At 42.3% G+C, this 20,997-nt stretch overlaps 1 protein-coding gene across 1 annotated transcript in view; it reads right to left on the bottom strand.

Annotated features, from left to right (window-relative positions):
- Nucleotides 1–5,866: 5,866 nt before the first annotated feature.
- The window catches only part of RESF1 (retroelement silencing factor 1), a 29,187-nt gene continuing 14,056 nt past the window's right edge, over nt 5,867–20,997 (bottom strand). Inside the window, exons 2-5 of the mRNA XM_064737613.1 lie at nt 19,743–19,827; nt 8,974–14,236; nt 8,179–8,253; nt 5,867–7,038 (exon numbers count right to left, since the gene is read on the bottom strand). Of these exons, the coding sequence (XP_064593683.1) occupies nt 6,896–7,038; nt 8,179–8,253; nt 8,974–14,197 (5,442 nt within the window). The 5' untranslated portion in view covers nt 14,198–14,236; nt 19,743–19,827 and the 3' untranslated portion in view covers nt 5,867–6,895. The remainder of the gene's footprint in view (nt 7,039–8,178; nt 8,254–8,973; nt 14,237–19,742; nt 19,828–20,997) is intronic.

Genomic DNA, 20,997 nt, shown 5'->3' with positions numbered 1-20,997 from the left:
AGAAGAGGGCAACATTACAGTACTGACCAAGACAACCTTCTCCCTGCTGACAGGGCTGAAGCCCCTGGCTGGGAGCAGAGGCACACTGCAAATTTTGGGTTTCTAGCAGTGAGACAATGGCCACAGGCCCTCAAAGAACAGACAGGTGTTGCTGTAGTGCTGAATGCAGTCTCCACACTGTCATCTAGTGGATTTAGTAGAGATAGGCAGAGCTCAGTTTAATACTACACTAATTTCACTGAATGTAACTGCAGCTTAAAGTTTTGTTTTCCCTGTTCACTTTCTGCCTTTTCTCACCCAGTTCTCCTGGGATTTCTCATTTCTGAATCCTCCTTTTACAATAATTTTATTCTCATAATTTTAAACCTTTACTACAACAATGCCTTTCTCTTTGGGTTTCTGTAATTCCCACGCAGGCGATTTCCCCACTGCTAGCCAGTGACTGCAGAATAGAGTCTCTTTTAGGAGACTTGATCTTTTCCTTAAATTAGGGTAGAAATAAGTTTCTCATGTGTGCAGGGCAGCCCTTAGAGATTTATTATGAGTGATGTAAGTGCCCTCTGATACCCCTCCAGGCTTCAAATTCAACTTTACAGGCTGAGCACACTGGGTGTCTGTAGTTACACAGTGCCTCTGCCTCCCCAGGCTGCAGCCCCATACCTTGCAGGCTCCTGCCCTGAAAAACTGCCAGGCAAATTCAAGTACTACACACACAAGGAAAACAAAACTATGCCAGTTATGTTTGCCTAACCCTAACAAGTATGGAACTGTGATAAACCTAGTAGTGTGCAGGTATGATAAATATTAGCAAAGTGGAGTATGACAGGCACCCCAAAATCCTGAGTTCTCCCAGTTCAAGGAGGTCTGCAAGGTGCAGCAGTTGGGTGCATGCCCATGAGGGCATGGTGGTGTGGAGGTGTTTGTCTTTGTAGCTGTGGACTCCCAGACAGTAGAGTTTTCAATACTGATCCTATTTTGCTAAGCCTACCTTTTGTTATTTGATTTTCCCTTTCTAGGTTGTAGTGACCTGTGACCTTCTGTATTGCTCATTTATGGAGCCAGATTGTTCCTCATTCCTGGGGAGTCAGCTTTGAGTCTGTCCCAGAGGCAGCCCACTATCAGTTAAGCACAGCCCCTGATGCAGGGAAGAATGATAAGGACTTAATGATATCAGAAGGTTAATTAATTAGTTTATCATACTATATTATTCCATACTACATTACACTACAGCTAAACTGAAACTGCACAAGCACTCAACAAAATTTCTCGACTGCCTCCTGACTGATGATGCCGAATTTTGCCCCAAAAGGCGAGAATAACTGCCTAAGAGACTCAAGTAAGTCAGCATAGACAGGAGGTATTTTATTACGACGCGTCGGAGAAATCACAAAAGGGATTTCTAGCTATCTCATGACAGAAGCAGGCTTTTATACAGTCTTGGGTGCAGGGTTACATCATATCATATACATAATCATGCATATTCATAAGAGGCGTGGTGTGGGCGGAGCGTGGGCGGAGACATCTATTTTGAGGATTATTCTTGGTGGTCCTTCCGGTGCCTTCATCGCGGGCAAGGGTCTTCTGATGAGTCTTCCTCTTTAAACTTTTGAACTCCTATCCTAATATGGTCAATTCCCGGTGTACTTGGCTTGGTTCCCATGGCTTGGCACGGCTCTTAGGGTCAGTTTGACATTGGCACGGCTCTTAGGGTCAGTTTGACATTGTTAGCTCTGATCATGTTTAGCTCGTCAATTCCCTTATCCCTATCTCTCTTTATTGTTTGCCCTGCTTACCAAACTTCAAACAGAAGGATCCACCAGGATTGCTTCCGGATTAATGAATAACCTGTCATACAGCATTATCAATAATTCCAGGATTGCTTCCGGATTAATGAATAACCTATCATACAGCATCATCAGCAATTCCTGAATGTGGATGGGGGCGAATCCCCTTGTACCTAACATGAGACCACCCGCCAGTGATATGGGATATGGCTCCAGTGTTAGGGGTCGCGTGAGTAGCTAATAGGATGGGAATGGGATAGGACTGCTCAGGGTTGATTTTCAGTCTGTGGCTTTGCCTAAGCATTTTGATAACAAAGTTATGTTCTTGTGCAGTAGTAAAATGCTGATCGGATGGGCAGTTTGGGGCTTCACTGATCATCAGGACAGTTTGTAGAGATTGGTTAAGAAAATAAAACACTTATAATAGAATTTAATTAAGTAAATATTTTTAGGCAAATAATTTTTTAACATGTCATCATTATATTGCAAAGGTTCCATATTGTTGTCTCCTTATTGCAAGAGTTCCATACCTTCTTGGTGTTTCTAGTGGGGCAGCTCCTCAGAGCACTGACTCTTACTTACTCCCAAAGCAGCCACTGACTCCAGTTCCCTTCCCACCCAGCCACCCCACTCTTCTATAGCACTCTTCTTCTCACTGGATACAGCTGTGGCCTGGTAAAGTCAGGCCTGCTCCTAATCTTTGATAATTGGCCCAGCTGCAACTCCTTAGGGGCAAGATTACTTTCTATACTACCTTTATTTGCTTATATTCTATCCCCCTACACTACACGTTTCAAAACACAGGAGCAGTAAATGAGATAAGAATTGATCTCTGCTTCTCTCACTGCTTCTCTCATGCTCAGAGAATGTGAATCCCAGAGCCCACCACTCCATCTCCCCATCCCACAGCTGCTTTCCTGAGGAGTCAGCTCCCCAGGCTCACCCAGAGACAACTGATCCCTTCTCTCTCTCTCCCTGCAGCTGGTTCAAGCACTAGGATTTTGCAACATCAACCCTATGGTCTTACCAGATGTTAAATCAGCAATTAGCTAAATATATTACCTCCAGGTCAGCAATTCTCTCACCATTTTGCAGTTATACTAAGTCTGTGATTTGGCCAGTCTCTGTCCTACAGAAGAAATGCTAAATATGTTTGTGCTGCTTTGGCAATTTTGTCACTGGCCCATCTCAGCTCAATGGTCCCTTTTCTGTGACCCTCCGCTGCCTGCAGCTTCTCTTACAAAACCGAGAGAGAAGGGAAGAGGATTTGTCAGAAGTTGTAAACAAAGGATATGAAGCCATTGACGTGCAGCACAAAGGAGAAATGCAACTTTAAACATTCAGTCTAACAGTTTACAAACCATGCTCCAGAGCAGCTTTTCTTCTCTGCATCTGTGCTTCTGCATTCTATCAAAAACCTCCTGGATGAGTGCAGAGGTTATTTTTAATGAAAAATTTCAGTTTAATAATAATTTTAATGAGCCTCTGGAAAAAAAAGAAAAAAAAAAAGGAGAGGTATCTTCCACAGGCCACAGTATTGATCTATCAGGGAAAGAAACCCATTGCCACATTCATGGCTGACTCTTAAATAAAAGCTGGGAGTGCAGGAATCAGTCAACCTCCTCTAGAGAAACCTGGATTGGCTTCTTCAGCAATTAATTTTCAAGAATTGAGATCTACTCAAATGATACTGACCAAATGAAGGACATGACACAAAAAGGACAAAGAATTAGGAGCTAACAACAACTGCTGGAAATCAAGTCTGTGTCAGACCTTGGCAACAGGCAGCCACTCTCTGGGAGATGACAGCTAATCCACCCTGTCACCAAGCTTTTAACAGAAACTGTGCCTGCTGAAAGGGCCACTGCAGTAACAGAAGCCAGGAGGAGAACAGTTATTTCAGAACAGAATTCCCCTTCTGTATCTTATCATGAACACACAAAGTCTCCCAAGTTAAGCAAGTAGATATACTTACTGTGGTACCAGTGCTTCAGCTCATTTTTGGGGGTAAGCAATGTGACACCCTGCTCTGCATTCACCACTCAGAGCTCTCCAAACAGGTTTGAGTTGTTTTACCCCCACTCCAGGCAGAGCATCCTGCTACAGGATGAGACTTGCCTCAGGGAATTTTTAAGTTAATTAATTTCCAATTATTAAAAAGATTCGAGTTGTGATTCAAATTTTTCTTTTGGAAAAAAAAATATTTACACATAGGTAACTCTTTTATATTTAATATTAATTTAACATTTATAAGAGGTAGCCCCCATTCCAGGCCCAGCTTCTCTCATCACCCCAGGAACCTCTCCCTCCCCCTCTTGCAATCATTGCAGGGTACAACAAACTCAGTTCTTTCATTGAGGCAATGGACAGAGCAGGGCTACAAAACCACAACAGGGATTTCTTTTGCTGGAATCCCTGAAGACCTCTGGCCAGCTCCATAAAGAAAACAGCACTTGCAGGTATAGACAGCATCCATGTCTAGCACTCATTAACTCTGAATTTGGCCCTTCTGTTCCAAACACACAGAACAATGGAGTGAGTGAGGCTCTCATCAAAACACTGCAGAACAGCTCTCTGCAGTTGCTCATCTCCCTTGCCACAAAGCCTCCCAGGAGTACAGAACAGCTGAAAGCCCCTTGCACTAACCCAGAAGAGTGCTTCCCTCCCAGGCAGCAGTGGGCTTCTCATCTTACTGTACTTTCTAACCCCTGAGAGACTTTCTCTACACTGTTTATGGAAACTTATCATCACAGTGCAGAACCTTGTACTAAATGAGTACAAGGCCACAAAACCAGTGAAATTTACAAAGCCACTAAACCCTAAGAACTTACCATGTGTGTTGAATACTCACCTCCAAATATTAAACATGTCCATTTCATCCTGTGCTCTCTTTCCCATACTCTTTCTATAAAAAGTATCTTTTTGTCATAACATTTTAAAATCTAAGGTTTAGGGACTCATGCATCTTGTCTGTAGCTGTTTAAGGTCATATCAGGGGAGAAATGTGCATTGGATGTACTTGCACATCACAACAGGTTCAACCATAGTAAGCTGCATGAGACAAAGAGCAGAAACGCTGAGATGCAGCACCAGGCTTCCCTATGCAAAGTTTCTCTTGTTGGCTCCTGTGGCTGCCCATTTATCTTGTAGCTGCTGGAGATGCCCACAGGTGAGACAGGCAGTGCTAGAGACAGTTGTGTCTGCTCTGTACCTGTCTGTCAAGCCAGCAAGAACACGGCAAGGTCTGGTGTTTACAAGTGACATTTATGCACACACCCACAGTGCTCATTCTGTGGAGCAGATGGTCTCCAGGCTTTTCTCTGTAGCTACTCCTTGCAGCCCTACCACCGCTCCTTACAGATGTTTTCCTTCCAGCAGCTGTCTGAATGGATAATGGCCAACTTATGAGCCATAGCAATTTATCAGAGATTCCAGTACCAGCAAGAAAGATCCCAGCCATAGCAGATCAGTGCAGGCACAAGTTACCATGTAAACACTGTCACAGAGCCAAGATGCACTTCTTGGTGTAAGGGAGGAAGGAGACACAGCTGCATCCACTGGGACTCAAAACTGACATTCTTGCTCATTGGGTGCACAAGATCAGTGAGAAGACTTCTCCAAATATTTAGAAGATAAACATCATGGGTCAATGGATCAAATAATTTCCTACTGAAAAGAGTTCACTGAAGCATTTATGTCAGCTTCACGTATCATTGTGCAGAACAAAACTCAGATTAAATTCCTGATAAGAACTCTGTTTTGTTTGTACTGGGTACACTGAAGGCTGCAATAAATCTTCCTTCATGCAGGCAGTATAATACAGGTAATTAAACTCTCAAGAAAATGAAAAACCTTTTCAGAGTTGACAACATTACCACAAAAACCTCCAGTGGCAACATTCCCTGCAGACTAATATTTTGACATCCAGAGAGAGAAACAAACTAATAAACTTGCAACTATGACAAGGAAGATCCATCACTTATTTTAAAGCTGCATTTCTTCTGCAGGAATATCTTCAATTCCTATATACCTAACTGCAATAAGCACAACTTCATATTTTTAGGAAAAAAAAAGACAAGGTGTAGTCCTCAAAAGTTTATTTCAAGTATAAAAATTGTTCAGTAAGGTATCTACAGGTTTTTTGTTCAGCATAAAGGTTTAATAAGATAGAAAGAATCAAGTACCAAATCTCTGTAAAAATACGATTTGATTTTAAACTTTGAGTAACAGTGAAAAGGCACTTAAACAAAAGATAGCCAATGACAAATACAACTGTTATGTCACAGTGAATGTGTAAGCAAACATAATCTAACACTTTATAACAAAGATATTAATCACAGTCTAGCTGAACTCAGCAACATAATCCAGACAAGAGTGAATCTGAACTCCCTGCACTTGAACAAAAGAAGTGCAAAGAGAGAAAAAAAAGCAAGAGAAGTCTCCAGTAAACTAAGGGTCTGCAGCACTGTGTTCAAACTGTGAACTCAGAGCTCAGTTCACACAAGCTCCACAAAAAGAAATGTAACAAAACTGGGTAGCAGCATAAATACTTCATAAATGCCCCTGACCTGTATGCTTGCATTGAGGGGTTTATGTTTCTAGTCCCAGTTTAGAAAAAAAAAACTTTCTACAAAAACAGAAGCACAAACTACCCAAATTGGGAAACAGAAGTGTAATGCTTGGGAATCCACTGCAGTCCCTTTGCAGCAGAAATATTCTTCCACTGCCAGCAATGGAAAGTATAGTAAGTAGAAGTTTTTGAGAATCAGGAAAGAAAACAGGCTATGACAGTATAAATGAGTGTGTTATTTTTTGGTCAAGATTCAATGAGCTACTCTATCTTAGAAAAAACAAAGAACCAAAAATGCCAAAAGAAACAATACGTTTAAAACGGCATTTACAGCACCAAAGAATATCTGGACAATAAATACAGAATAAGATGGTAATTATTCACAAATATGAGGAAATGGGGGAGGAAATTTTCAACACCCACCAGAAAACTGTGGGCTTTTACAATTATTCAGCAACATGAAGTAAACAGAAAAAAAAATCATCTTAGTGTTGGCATATTTTTTCTCAGTAATAATAAGACCTTTGATACAGGAGTGCTATCAAGACTTTTGCATCTTTTTTTCCAGATACATTTTTCTGTAGGTCTGAAACATCTCTTTTGAGTCTTTGACAGGAATGTGAAGAGTCTCTCCTTCTCCTTCCAGGATCTGTATAGCTGTATCAAGGGGAATACTGTCCTCAGCTGCAAGACAGACAAGCATGTTAAAGCAAGAGTCTCACAGGACTCCTCTCCTTACGCATGTGGTACCTAAGACTTTCCAGGGTCAAAAAAAGGATGCCACAACTTCCTTCCTAAAGCACTTCAAGTTTAAAACCATCTCCACTGCATCTTTAAGCACAAAATGGCTATTTGGGTGTCTTCACAAGAGAGATTTCTGGAGAGTATTAAGAAAGATATGACAGAAAACATGCACTTGTGCAAGGAAGAGAAGAAGCAAGAGGAAGGGCTAAAATGATGGCAGACACCAAAGCCCAAGGACACAGGCAACAGCAACAAAAGATGCACAGGATGCAAACTATGTTACTTGCAACACCACAGCACAAGTACCAGCATGCAAGCCCTCTGTTCTAAAGCTAAGAAGCAGATGGCAAGAAGGCTACAGAATGCATTGTTTCCTGTTAGACCATCAGAAAAACAAATTAGAGCTAGAGAGGCACCTAAAGCAAAGAAACAAGGACAGCTGGGAGCAACCTCACCCAAGATTTACAAAGGATGGAACAAACAAGATCCTGAGATGGAAGTTGCCACTGTTGTGACAGTTGATTCCTAGAGGGTATAAAAGACCATCCAAAAAGCAATTTGCCATTCAAGAGAAATGAGGAAGATGTCATAGTGGCCCCACTTTTCCTCTGGGTGTCACACAGATTATCTTGTCCAGACTACTGGGACACACATGTCCTGGAATTTGTGAGCACAGGTGTTATGTGTGGACAGCAGCAAAGTACTCTGAAAGCCAGATTTATTTTAAAAATCCCTTTCTGTTTTTGCACTAGATTCTGCTACATCATTTCCTATATTTTCAAGCATGAAAGAGTCTTTTTATACAATTGAAAACTGTATTTAAATGTTACTAGTGCTACATCCAAGTTAATGGCACAGGAAAAATTCAACATTTTCAACAACATATTCATAAAGCAATAAAAAGCTATACAAATCTATTGAGACTTGTAAGTCTATTCTATGGTATCCATTTAATCAGGAGAACAGGTAAATAATAATTTTAAATACTTTATTAAGGTTTACTACTGTAAAGGAACTTTTAAAACCAAGCAAAGAGGATTTAACTTGTATTTCAAATGGGACATTCAGAAGTCACTTCACCTGTAGAGATCTCTTCCAGTTTCTTTTGCTTCACTGGTTCACATTTTAACCAATCTTCTTTTTTACTCTTGACACCTAAAAAGAAATTTTCAAAAAATATTTCTGAGGTTCCTTTATCACAAGTTTTGGCCTCTATTCAGCATTAAATTCTAACACATATACTAGCACATGCAAAAGGAAATTTCCTTTGGGTATGAACATTACTGCAAGTGCTGATATATACAGCTTGAGAAAAATAAAATACAACATTTGACATAAATATGCTTCAGAATGCACCATGTAAAAGGTTGAAAAATGGATGTTTAAAGCAAAGATGGCAAAGATTATGGGGACTATGCGCAGGATACACCTAAGCCCACTCTATTCCTCAATGTCATAGAAGATCTCTCCCTCCTCTGCCCAGCCAGACTGATGCATAAGCAGGTGAAGAGTGAATACAGATCAGATGACCTTTGATCAGATCACCCTCACTATGCCAAGGCAATCTACTTTCTACAACCAACCTAAGCTAACTTCTACAAGTACTTTAGAAAGCCTTCTCCCAAAGTTACTTGAAACTGCAATGCTCTTAAGTATTCTAATTTCATTGTCCAAGACTTAGAGAAAATTGAAGGAAAACTCCCATGTTCTTTTTCAGCTGGAGACACAGCTGTGGTCTATCAGAGAGCAAGTTAGGATATCTCAGCCTTCAGCCTCTACAGTCCCATGTTTTCACTCTCTGCAGCTTTGTGCAACATTAATTTAAAAATGAACACAGTTTTTATTTACAAATGAATATTTAAGAGAACATCATACCTTCTACAACGACTTTATCTCTTTCTGGAGAATTCTTTGCAGCTAAGCTCTCTTCACCAGGGGCTGGATTCCTGAACAGTATCTCTGGACACAGCTTGAACTCAAGGACTTCCTGCTTGCATGATTTCTCAACTGTCGAGACAGACACATCTTTTTTTGAGTCGCTGCCTTTTGACACTTTGGTGGTTCTATGCCAGACAGGTCTGACAGGTGATGTCTCTAATTTTGTCAGATAGATGCGCTCCTGTGCCGTACGTTTAAACGCCACTCTGTTCAGGTAGTGTTTTTTGGGTTCCTTTTGAAGATGCAGCTTTAGTCTGTTATTTCTTCTGTTTAGGTAGAGTTTCTCAGAGCACTTGTCTTTGTTTTGACCATCAAGGTGCCTTTCTTTGCTAGAAAAGAAGGTTTTAGACATGCTGGAAGATCGAGCCCTTTTTCTCTGCAGTTTAAGCACAGAGCAATCTGCTAAGGAACTCCTTGGTTTCCAACCATTTTCTCCATTCAGTTTTTTAGCTTTGTCAGCATTTAGCAAACAATTGTGTGCAAGCTGCTTAGAACTCTTTCCTTCAGATTGTTTTAATCCTTCCTCTTCCAGCTTTGCTTTCTTAAATTCTCTCTTCCCAACCATATTTTCCTTCATCTTCCGTTTGTAGGGCTGCTCTTGCAAAGAATGAACTTTCACAGATTTATGCTGAGAATATTTTGTGTGTCTTGATTTGAAGTCTACAGTGCTACTATCTGAGAATTTCACAGCATCAGCTCGGTAACTACTCAATTTTTTATGTTTCATTTCTGCTGGTAATTTTGTTTGCACTTTGACACTAATTCCTACATCATGCTTAAGCACCTCCTTTGGTTCCCTACAGTTCTGTTCAGCTGATTTCTCTTCACAAGTTTGCACTTTTTGTCCTTGACTGACTTCAGAAAGCTTAATTTCAACCATTTCTGACTTCACAGACTGGCAAATGTCTGTTTTGGATTTCACGGTCAGATCTGGTTTGGTTATATCTTTTGAAAGGGACTCAGTTTTGAAAACTCTCTCCTTCTTTACGGACAACTTTGCCATGTTGTCTGCATATGTATGATCAGTTTTTTCTGCTAACTCTTGGGAGGCTGTCTGGTGCTCTTTTTTGAAAGAACTCAGTTCTTTACTTGACACTTGGGTTCCTTTGTCAATTTGCAGACATTCCTTCAAACTGCTGCTTTTGCATTTATCAGCATTCTGCTTTTCAAAGGAATTAACTGATCCAGTCTTTTCCTGCTGTGTTGCAGGCAGTTTGTATTCATTATCCACCTTCAGCCTAGGTTTTTTGTTCATTTCAGAAGTGTATTTGCAAATATCTTTATTTTTGCTAATACTGTCTGGGATTTTTTCAGAAATTGTCAGGTCTCCTCCCGCTGCACAGTTTTCCTTTTTCAAGGCATCAGATGGACTTTTTTTTTCTTCTGTCTCTGCAGAGTCAGTATTTTCAGCTTTTGAAAGTTGACAATCATTTTTCTCTGAACCAGGTGTCTCTAATTGAGAGGGACAATGTGGTGTTTTATATGCTACAGCTACACCACCTGTTAAAGAGCCATCTTCTCTTTTTTCACTGGGCTTAGAAGTTTCTTGTGGGGTTTTTTCCGTCTCACATAGATCCTGACTAGGCTGGACACTGCCTTCAAGCTTGTCCTTGTCAGCTGAAGCCTTTTCTGACTGCTGACTCACTTCTCTCTTGCTGTCACTAGAGGGACACTGGCTGTGCCCAGGAGACAGTTCTTGAACCTGATCAGATCTCAACACTGCAGTTTTAGTCTGATTTGCTGGGTCCTTCAAATGAGAGTTCTTGTCACAAATTTTAACCTCTTTTTGAGACTGGTTCTCTGTCCCTTCAGCCACTGAACGATTTTGTGCTGCTTCTTTTGTTAGCATATCAGCACCTTCAATGCCATATGGAAACTCCTTCACTAGAGCAAGCAGCTGATCTTTCAGATATTTACTAGGTTTTGCTCCAAAAAAGTTCACATCCTTTTCCATGCTATTTTTACTGGGCATGGAATTTTGTTTACTGTGGTCTCCTGGAACAGCGGGTGCATTTGTTTTAGCAGTTACGCTGACAGAGCAATCCAGTGAATTTTGAGCTAACTTCTGATTTATATTAGCAAGACTTTCTAAGGAATTTTCAGGAGGCTTGGAAGATTCCTTGAATGACGTGCTTTGTTCAGAGGTAGAAACTGCTTTAGGAGGATTGCCACTGCTTTCCTTCTCCAAATGACTTGGTGATTTTTCCAACATTTTTAGCAGCAAGCTCTCTCTTTGGGCAGTGTTATTGCTCAGCTCAGCTTTATTCAAGTCCAGAGGTTGCTCCTTTTGCCCTGCACCAGATTTGTTTCCCTCTGATGGCTGTTTCTCATAGACTGACTTGAACATGCCTGCTATTTGTGGGTTATAAAATTTATCACCTTCAACAAGAGAGCACACACTAGAAATACAAAACATGTTATTTTCCAGCAGAGTTGTGGATGCATCCCCTGCCTCTAACACAGCTTGCTTGTCTTCATGGTCTCTTGTACCTTCTTGAGAGATTTGACTACAAAAATTTGTGCCTGATTCAGGAAGAGAAGCCTTGTTTTGTAATCCAAGCTGCCCATTTTGTCTTGCATCTTGTGCAGATTGACTAACTTTCCTTTGGTTTTCATCAGCTGCTTTGACCTCTTGCAAATGTGAGTCCACTATTTGTTCCAGAACACAATCACTGGGTGATGACCAACCACTTTCAATAGTTCTTTTGACAGTACTTGCCACACTTAAACCATTTTCCCCCTCTTCTTGCAAGCTACATATGCTCTCTGAGTTGATCACTGGATAGGTTTTACCTTCAGGTGTTGGGATCTTGCCTGCCTGCTCACTTAGTGCTCTTTGTTCACTAAGTACTAAAGGAGACACAACTGCAACTTGAGGCTCAAAATTTTTTATCAAACTGGAAGTCAGTGTATCAAGCTTTTGTCCCACAGAGGTAGTTGTTACAGGCAAAACAGCCTCATCCATGCTATCCAGCACATTATTTTTTTCTCCCTTCTTTGCGTTTTGGTCGGAGGGTGAAGCCTGATTAGCTGTGGGGCTTTCATTCGACTGTTTGTTTTCCACACTTACAGATTCTGGTGAATACTTCCCCCACAGGCGCAGACACGCAACCACCTCTTCCATAGAGTAACTACAATTGCTCTGGCTACAGGTTGCATTTTCAGTGAATGGTGGTTTTTTCTGAGCAACCTCAGTCTGCAGCTGAGCATCACCAGATGCAGTTGTTTCTGATGCAGCAGAGTTTGTGTGAGCCTCAGATGCCTGCTCACCTTTCAGACCTTCTACGTTCTTCTCACTGCTGTCTTTTAGCAAGCTTCCACCCCAGGCAGAGGTATCAAGCAGTGGTTTTTCACTACACAGGAGATTTGTCAGTATTTTATCAGCAGTAGCACCAGCTGTCTTCTCTTTGAGTGCATTTGTGCTGCTCAGCGCAAACTGAAGAAATGATGAGTTGGCAGGGCCGATTTGCAGAGTCTTTGATGCAGCCTTGACAGAGCTCCCTGCTGGAGCAAAACACGAAGCACCGCTCGAGGAAGTCACAGTTCCTGGAGAAGAGGCCAAGGCATGCACATCCCTTTGTTCCAAGGTGCTCTCAGGATTATTAAACTGAGCTGGGACTTTGCTCTGAGAGGGAATAGGAGTGAAACTTGATGAAACACTTCCCTGCTTCACCTGAGGGCTACTCTGAGTTACCTCCAATCTTCTGCTATCAGCACTGGCTAGGTTTCTGTCATTTCTTTCCTCATGTGGAACCATGAATGTGGGCCTCTCTGTCCTCACTGCTTCAGATGGGGGAGGCTGTACATTTTGTTTGGGCACACATGGAAGACAATTAGAAGGAGAACATGGATAAGGGGGAGGAAGAGAATGAGTATTTTTTTGATTATAGATTCTTTTTTTATAATTATGAACCGTTTCAAGCAGGACAACCCTTTTTTTAAGATATTTCAGCTTTTCAGCTTCCAAAGCTAGTTTCTCCTTTGTAATTCCTCCATGTGTTGCTGCTGCTGAGGCAATCTGAGCATTAATAGGCCCATTTATCAAACCACTAGTCTGGCTCTCTGGAACTGAAGCAGGCACACTCAGTGGCTTTGAAGAAAGAGCTTCTATTTCTTTCACAACATCAAGCAGTTCTTTGGGAATGCCAGGGGATGACACAGAACTTTCACTAAAAGACCGATTTGCTGTCACACTTCCACTTGGATTACAGACATTCCTGATGGATTGACTGACTTCTCCAGGTTGCTGCTTCTGACAGTGTTGCTGAATACTGTTAAACCCAGGAGCATTCTTTGGATCCAGTGGGTACCTCTGCTGGTTAATGTTGTATCCATTGGGTACATTTTGCATTTCCTGTGGTACACCCATTGAAGGTTGTGCTACAGGCCTTGGAACACAGGCAGCAGGCAACAGAGATGGTGCAGAACATCCTCTAGGAGCTTCTGATGCCATCTGACTCTGCTGAAATTGTGCCAGCTGGACGTTTGTCCCAGTATTTTGATTCACCGAATACAAAACTTTACACTGATTATTGGCATTAAATATTTGGGGTTGGGCATGTTGCCCGGAAGCAGGAAGAGGAAAAGAATTATTCTGGGGATGAATGCCACCTTGATGTAGTGTTGCAAGTCTCAGGGAATTATGCTGCAGCAATTCTGGCGGCGCCATGTAAGTGTTGGTGTACTGGGGCTCCCCAAGCACGTTCCTGACATTATTCCCTGTGTTCACCTGGGAGGACAAGGGGGGGACATTCCTGCAGGGAAAACTGCAGGGATTAGACGCTGGCCAAGAAGTCGGAGTCATCTCTGGCCGCAAAGGGGAGTTCTGAAGGGGAGGTTTCAGACCTGGTCCATACATCTGCTGATGTCTTTTTACTGAGTATTTTGACATAAAGAAATTATTACCAGTTACAGATGCTCCTGGTGAGGTTTGATCTGAAGTTTTGAATCCTTCAGCATTTACAGCAGGGAAGGGAGCATTGATAGCTGGCATATACACGATTTGGTTATTTTCAGGATGAGTACAGGCATTTTTAGAGGAGTTGGCATTTGTCTGAGGAAAGCCATGTCCATTAGGAAGTATCTGAGTGAAACATGCTCCTTCATTTTGCAGGTTTGTATTTGCATCAGCATTCTGGACTGGCCTTACGTTCCAGTCCATCTTTTCTAGTTTTCTTTTTCTTCAGGCAAAACCAAAATGCTAAAAAAAAATTACAGAAATTACAACCTTTTGATCACGACCTATTTTACTTACTAAGAAGGGATTTAGAATGCATTAGGAAAAGAACTGTTGAACCTAAATTGCTGGGTAGGAGAGCAACCCCAGTAGCAAAATCTGTGGCCATCAATACTGTCAATGTCAAGTTGCATAAATTGTTTCCCAGAACACAGTAAAGTATAAAAAGAGAAGCAACTAACAATTCTATTGACAATCTAATGACTAACAAAACCTTCACATTATTCTGTTAATTCTATTATCTACCAACCTTTTAATTTAACAATAGATTGCTGTATTTGCTTTCTTCATTCAAAAACAATGGGAAAAAACCCCCAAGGCACATGTATAACGCAACATAATAAACAATACTTAAGAGCTGAACATAAAAAACACCTATAGAATAAAATACAGACCAGGGTTTTCAGACAATAAGACTCAATCTTAATTGCACTTTTAAATACAACAAAATTAATGGAAAAAATTAATTTGGGTTTAGTAAAAATCTCTCATAATAATGTGGCCCACTAGTTTAATTTTGAGAAATACGACTGTGCCTCTAGTGAGCTACAAGCAAAGAGCCCCTAATTCTGTTGGCAACATTAACTTGCTCAGCTGGGAGAAGGCATGGAGAAGGATGGAGATGGAGCAGCATGGAGCTGACATCTCCACAGCATGAAGCACAGAGATGACAGCAACACTTCTGGAGCTGACAAAGTCACACATCCCCAAGGCTTCATGTGCCATATTCCAGAGCGCACATGGATGACCAACCATAGGATATGGGGTTATAATTATCAGAGTGGTTAAGGTTCATGCTCACCAGAAGGCCCTGGGCAGAGGTCAGGACGAACAGTTGGGAATTCATGGGGGAGGGAGAGGAAGTCAGGAACAAGGAGAGAGTCAGTGAATGACAGTTGGGAGTGGGATTGGCTGGAGAAACACGTGGACAGCACATGAGCAGGAAGCTGATTGGCTGGAGGAACACGTGGACAGCACACGAGCAGGAAGCTGATTGGATGGTAGGGCACATGGACAGCAGCACAGCAGCTGAGCCAGCCAATCGGTGCCTTCTTTCTGTTAATTTCTGGTAGGTCTCCTTTGGTTTCAGTTATGTCAGGTAGAGGTTAAGGGTATAAAAAGGGTGTGATTTCCACGATAAACTGATCTCCTTCAGATGCTTAAGGGAGTCTGTCGCTTTGGTCCCCACTGCTACAGACAGCTGTTCCAAATTGGGACATACAGGGTGGTGCAGGGTGTGTAGACTGCTCTGGTAGCAACTCCCACTAGCTCAGGAACTGGCCAGGAAGAGTCCGGAAAAGGATGCAGGGAAGGATCCAGGAAGAGTTCGGGAAGGAACTGAGGAATTTAAAAGTGCACACACCTCATCTGGAAGGTGAACAGACTACTGGGAGCAAACGTGGGAGGTGGAATATCCCTGGAACAAAGCAGGAGCTTGGGCCAGGTATGGTGGCTCCTACATCAGCAGTCTGTTAATACAGCAGATGTGAAAGTAAGCACCCTGGTGGCAAGGGTGTCTAATCATGTAAAGATTTTCCTTTTGATGAACCCCTTCAATCAGAAACCTGGCAAGCAGTAGGACAGAGACTTTTCATGACATGAGGGACAATCATGGCAGTCATTAAAGAAGTCACACAAATGTTGGCCATTACACAGCTTCGGGAGCTGAATCCCCTGAACCCTCAATGCCCCAGAACACAAATACAGCCCCAAGACTGATCCAAACCCCACAGAATTGCCTTATCCCGAGATAAACCAAGCCCTGCACAACTGCCTTACTCTGATGATAATCCCTGTGTAGCTGGCCCCCTCAGTGCAGAATTCCCACATTGCAAGCAGGCAGTGGGCTCGTTCCCTGCCCAAGACAGCAACGATGTAGCCCAGCAATGGCAAAAATGCAGGAAAGCCACAATGAAGGAGGCAGAATTGGCCTCCTTTGTTACAGCCTGCCCAGTAATGTATGTGCCAAATCAACACCCAGCATACTAAGAGCTGGACTATAAGGTAATTAAAGAACTGAGGGCACTGGTAAAATAAAGCAGTTTATCCTCTGATCCATCATGCTAACTGCCTAGAACCCATCAGCGCTCCGTACGTCCTCACACTCTGCAGAGGGGGGCGTAAGTGGCCTGAAGTTTAGAGTCTGACTAGCTGAGGGCGAAAGGCCGATGCCCCTCTGCAATTCCTGGCCAGCACCCTTCGGCGTCTGATGGCCTCGGGCTGTGCTGGCTGCGGACTGGCGTACACCGCTGGTATTGGGGAGGAACGGAGCTGACCATTTCCCGGGGGTTAAACATCGGTTTATTCAAGGTGTTGCGGGATCCAAACGCGGGGAAACCAACCAGGAAAAAGTTTTTTCCATAGGGGGTGAAACAGGATTATAAAGGAGGGGGGTGGGTACAGGCGGAACCAATCGGGAAAGGTGAGGGGATGAACTTCACAGAACTGACACTCCATGGAGACCAATAATCAAAAGGTAAAGGAGGTGTCCTGGGACCCCAGCCAGCCACCATCTCCAGAGAGGAGAAGGCTCTCGAAACCTGGGAGGAGAAAGGGGGTGATTGACTGGGCCCAGGGAGGAAACAACTTTCACTTATAAGGGAAACCAGGGGAGGAGCAATTACATATCGGCAACTATGAATAGCGGTTCCTATAGCAACTTAGCTGACAGGCTAGCACTGGCGGGAAAAACTGGGGGAACGAAACCATTTTACACATAATAGGGGAGAACAATACATAAATTGGGGGAATAACACAAGAAACTTAACAACACACTACAACAACACTCCACAACTGGAAGAGCATAATGAAACTGAGATAAATGGATGTGATTTGTGCCTACAAAATTGTAATTATATCAATATTTTGGGAAAATAATTGGAAAACTCTATGTGACTAGTGAAGCAGATGGGTTTCTTTGTAGATTAGAGATGTGGGAAATGGGATATATGGGTTGGATTTGGCCTTGGGAATGGATGAAGTCAGGAAGACTCCCAAACCAAAATTGGCATCAACTGAAGTTAAGACAACTGCCAGAGCAGGGACCGACCTTGAATACGAATAAAGTTGGGACAATTCCAGACAGGGAGTCTAAAATAGTGGTCTTATCTATGAAATAAATACGGTTTAATTGGAACATAGTGCTTGCTTATGTAACACCAAACTTAATGTGCATGCGCCACCTGCCAGGTTATTCAAAGGACAGTGAAGATGATGATGAGCCTTCCTCACCAAAGAGCCAGAAGACCCCTTAGAAACAAGTGGAGCATGCACTGTATAGTATAATAACATATGTATCAGGAATCAAAAATAGGAGATTTACAGAAAGATTAATGAATGTGTATTAGCATACAGTATATAAGCTGTGTTTGGATCCTTTTGTATGTGAGGCAGGGTGGGAAGCCCTCCCCGTACCCCGACTGATTGGTTTTGCTTATGCTTTATCCAAACCACTGCCAAATTCTTTTTGTAACTACTCGATTATATTTGATCGTATTATTTTATCTCAATTAAAACCATTGCTAAATTTTAAGTTTGTAGTTTATTAAATTAGACGTATGGGACCTCATTCATAACAAAACTGATTCTAACAGCAAGGCAGTTTGCAGTCTGGCTAACCAATTACTGAGAGCTGTGTACAGCCCAGGCAGAAGTGCTGCAGGACAGAAATCCATCAATCACCATTGCACAGCTGATCAGAGAGGGTCCCTTTGCAGTCCCTGCAGCACAGGCAGGCTGTCCACATGGTGCATGTGATATCAACACTCACTGAGCCCTGCAGGCCCTGTGGTGACTCCTAGGAACAGGTATCAATCCTTATCTTCTTTTGCCAAGATTTTGAAGGGTCCAGCACAGTCATTTGCACAGTTCCTGGACAGACTGCAAGCCACACTCTCCTGATATGTCGACAATGATGAGGCCAGAACTATTCTGTTGCAACAGCTAGCTTTTATAAACACAAATGAAGACTGCAGACAAGCATTGCTTGCTGTTTGTAACCTACATCCTTGTGACATAGCAGATATTGGTTAGAGCATGCCAAAATGTGGGAACAGCTGCTTATAACACTAACTCTCTCTTCGGCCTTCCTCTTCCAGGTTCCAGACACGCATGCAAGGGATATCACTGCCAGGGCAGCTGAGTGACAGCTGGGAGAGTGTCCTTGGCTGGAGGAGTGCATGGACAGCGTAATAGGATGTGCCCCCTGTTGATGGAGTGACAAAACTATCCTTTGTCCCCTCAAAAAGGAAAGAAGCCCACAAGTTTCTCTCTGCAATTAGGTGAAGAAAGGCACCTCATTGACTAGAAAACTTCACCTCAAACTTAAGGATAGCTGATTGGACAGGAGCCAAAAAGTCCCACCCAGGCAATTTAGTAGAAAAAGAAGTCAAAGAAAGTAATCACTTTTGTACAGTGTTTGGTTTTTCTGTTTGTTGCTTTGCCTTTTTTAAACCTTTTTGTTTCCAACACTGCAACAGAAGCTATCCTGATAATTTTTATGTCTCCAAGAGTAGCTGAGCTATCTTGGATGTGTTATAAACCTCTGAGAGCTTATTAGACCTGGCTCCAGGAGGTTACTATAACACAGCATAAGAGCAGGACGCTGATTGGCTGATAGGACGCATGGGCAGCACAAGCAGGAAGCTGATTGGATGATAGGACACATGGGCAACACAAGCAGGAAGCTGATTGGATGATAGGACACATGGGCAGCACATAAGCAGAAGCTGATTGGATGACAGAACACACAGACAGCAGCATGGCAGCTGGGCCAGCCAATGGGTGCCTTCTTTCTGTTAGGTTCTGTTAGATCTCGGTTTGGTTTCTGTTATGTCAGGTAGAAATTAAAGGTATAAAAAGTGTGTGATTTCTACAATAAACTGATCTCCTATGGGTGCATAAGGCAGTCTGTGCCGCTTTGTCCTCCATTACTACAACCAACAAACCCAAATGGGTGAGCATGTTACCCTGTAAAGTTTTTAGAGACAGTGTTTTCAAAGCCAAAAACTATTTCAGCCTCCAAAAATGCACAAAAAAGCACAAAAGCCCCCATGACAAAACACAAGAATGAATGTTTGCCTGCATCTCGACAAGCTTTTCTCAGTATAGTGACACCTAGCTAGTACAGAACAAACACCTCACTTTGTGCAGGGTGTTAGTCTCTAAACAGAATGTTTCATGCCATTCCTCCCAAACCACCAAGGCTCCTGTCTTTCCTTCATGGGCTGTTTTAGGATTCTTCTAATTTCAAATTTGAGAATGAAAAGAAACACTCATATCTAGCCTATAAAAAAATAAAAGACCCTGTGTTATAATTTTATAGGTGTTATTTTCAAGATTCAAATACAGCTCTATCTTTCTTCACTCTTTTACTTTCTCTGCTCTCATAAGACACCAATAACAAAAGACAGGAGAACAAAGTGGCACATGAAATTCCTAAAAAACATCTATCAGTCCAGGCAATACTTACAGTGATGCAGGAATCTTAGCAAAGAAAACAGGCTTTTGCATCCAAGGGAAACCTTTCAGGCTGCTAATGCTGCACTGGGTATTTCCTGAAAAATGATTGGGGATAAAACAAAATCACATCCTTGAATTAGACAAATGCTGAGGAAACTTAAGATATTTACATTTTTCTGGGAATGTAACTGTGAGAGAGGCAAACAAGACTAAGATACCAACCATTAGTAAAATCCTTGCTAGAGGAGGAACTTTGACTACATGCAGCACAAAACTTCAATAAGAGTAAAATCCAAGCATTTTCACTGTCAAGACCAAAAAAAATTAGGAACCCCTGGCTGAAGCCAGGCTGGAGACGAGGGGAGAGGTTCATTGCATGTTAAGTCCTATAACCTGTCCCAACAGAACCAGGGGTGGAGGTCATAATGGATATACCTTGAAATTCTTGTAAGCCATGATTTGCATTGTGTTTTACAATAATTACTATTAGAGGAACCACACAGAATCATCCCCAAGAATCACCTGTTGTTTTGAGATACACTGCACTAACATATGCTCAAAGATAAAAAAGGCCTTGAGATGACCAAGGTCCCCTGACTATTTCCTGGGGCAGTCCCAGAAATTTGGGATTAAACAGAAGTGGGCTGGTTTTCAGTCATTCTTTAGATGTAGCCCATGTGCCAGATAAAGTCCTATGAGTTGGTCTTCCATCTGAGGCCCAGCATCACCCACTAGCTAAAGAGTCTACTCAGAGCCCACTAACATGGTGCCCAGCACCACACAGTCCCAACTATGGCCTCGAGTTAGAGACAGGAATGGGACAGACAAGACACTTGTTTCTTAAAGCAGAATGGCTGAATCTTCATTGCACACAGCTCATTTTATCTGGTATCAGCAGGTGCCATGTTGGAATCCAATATGTCAGGAAATCATTGAACCTCAGTTCATTGCTTGGTAATGGTGAGGGTATGTGTCCATCAAACGTTTTTCTTTCTAGGTATGTTTACATTTTTTCTTCACGGACTCTCACAGGATAGACTCCTTATTTTTGCAGATGCAAACTGTTTTCTCACAAAAATAGATTGTTAGGCAAACTGATTCTCATTCTTATGATTCTTTTCTCATGAGAACTCAACAGGCCAGCTTAGCCAGAATAGCAGGGCCTAAACCATTTTACAACCTTTCTTTTATATGTACCACCAACTATTTTCTGCTATGCTCATTCTGTCATCCTGCCTCCTCTGTCAGGATGCAGCCACAGTTAC

Source organism: Zonotrichia leucophrys, chromosome 1A, assembly GCF_028769735.1.
Source record: "Zonotrichia leucophrys gambelii isolate GWCS_2022_RI chromosome 1A, RI_Zleu_2.0, whole genome shotgun sequence".
Taxonomy (NCBI): domain Eukaryota; kingdom Metazoa; phylum Chordata; class Aves; order Passeriformes; family Passerellidae; genus Zonotrichia; species Zonotrichia leucophrys.
Note: the sequence above shows the minus strand (reverse complement) of the source record. Positions and strands in the feature narration are given on the sequence as shown.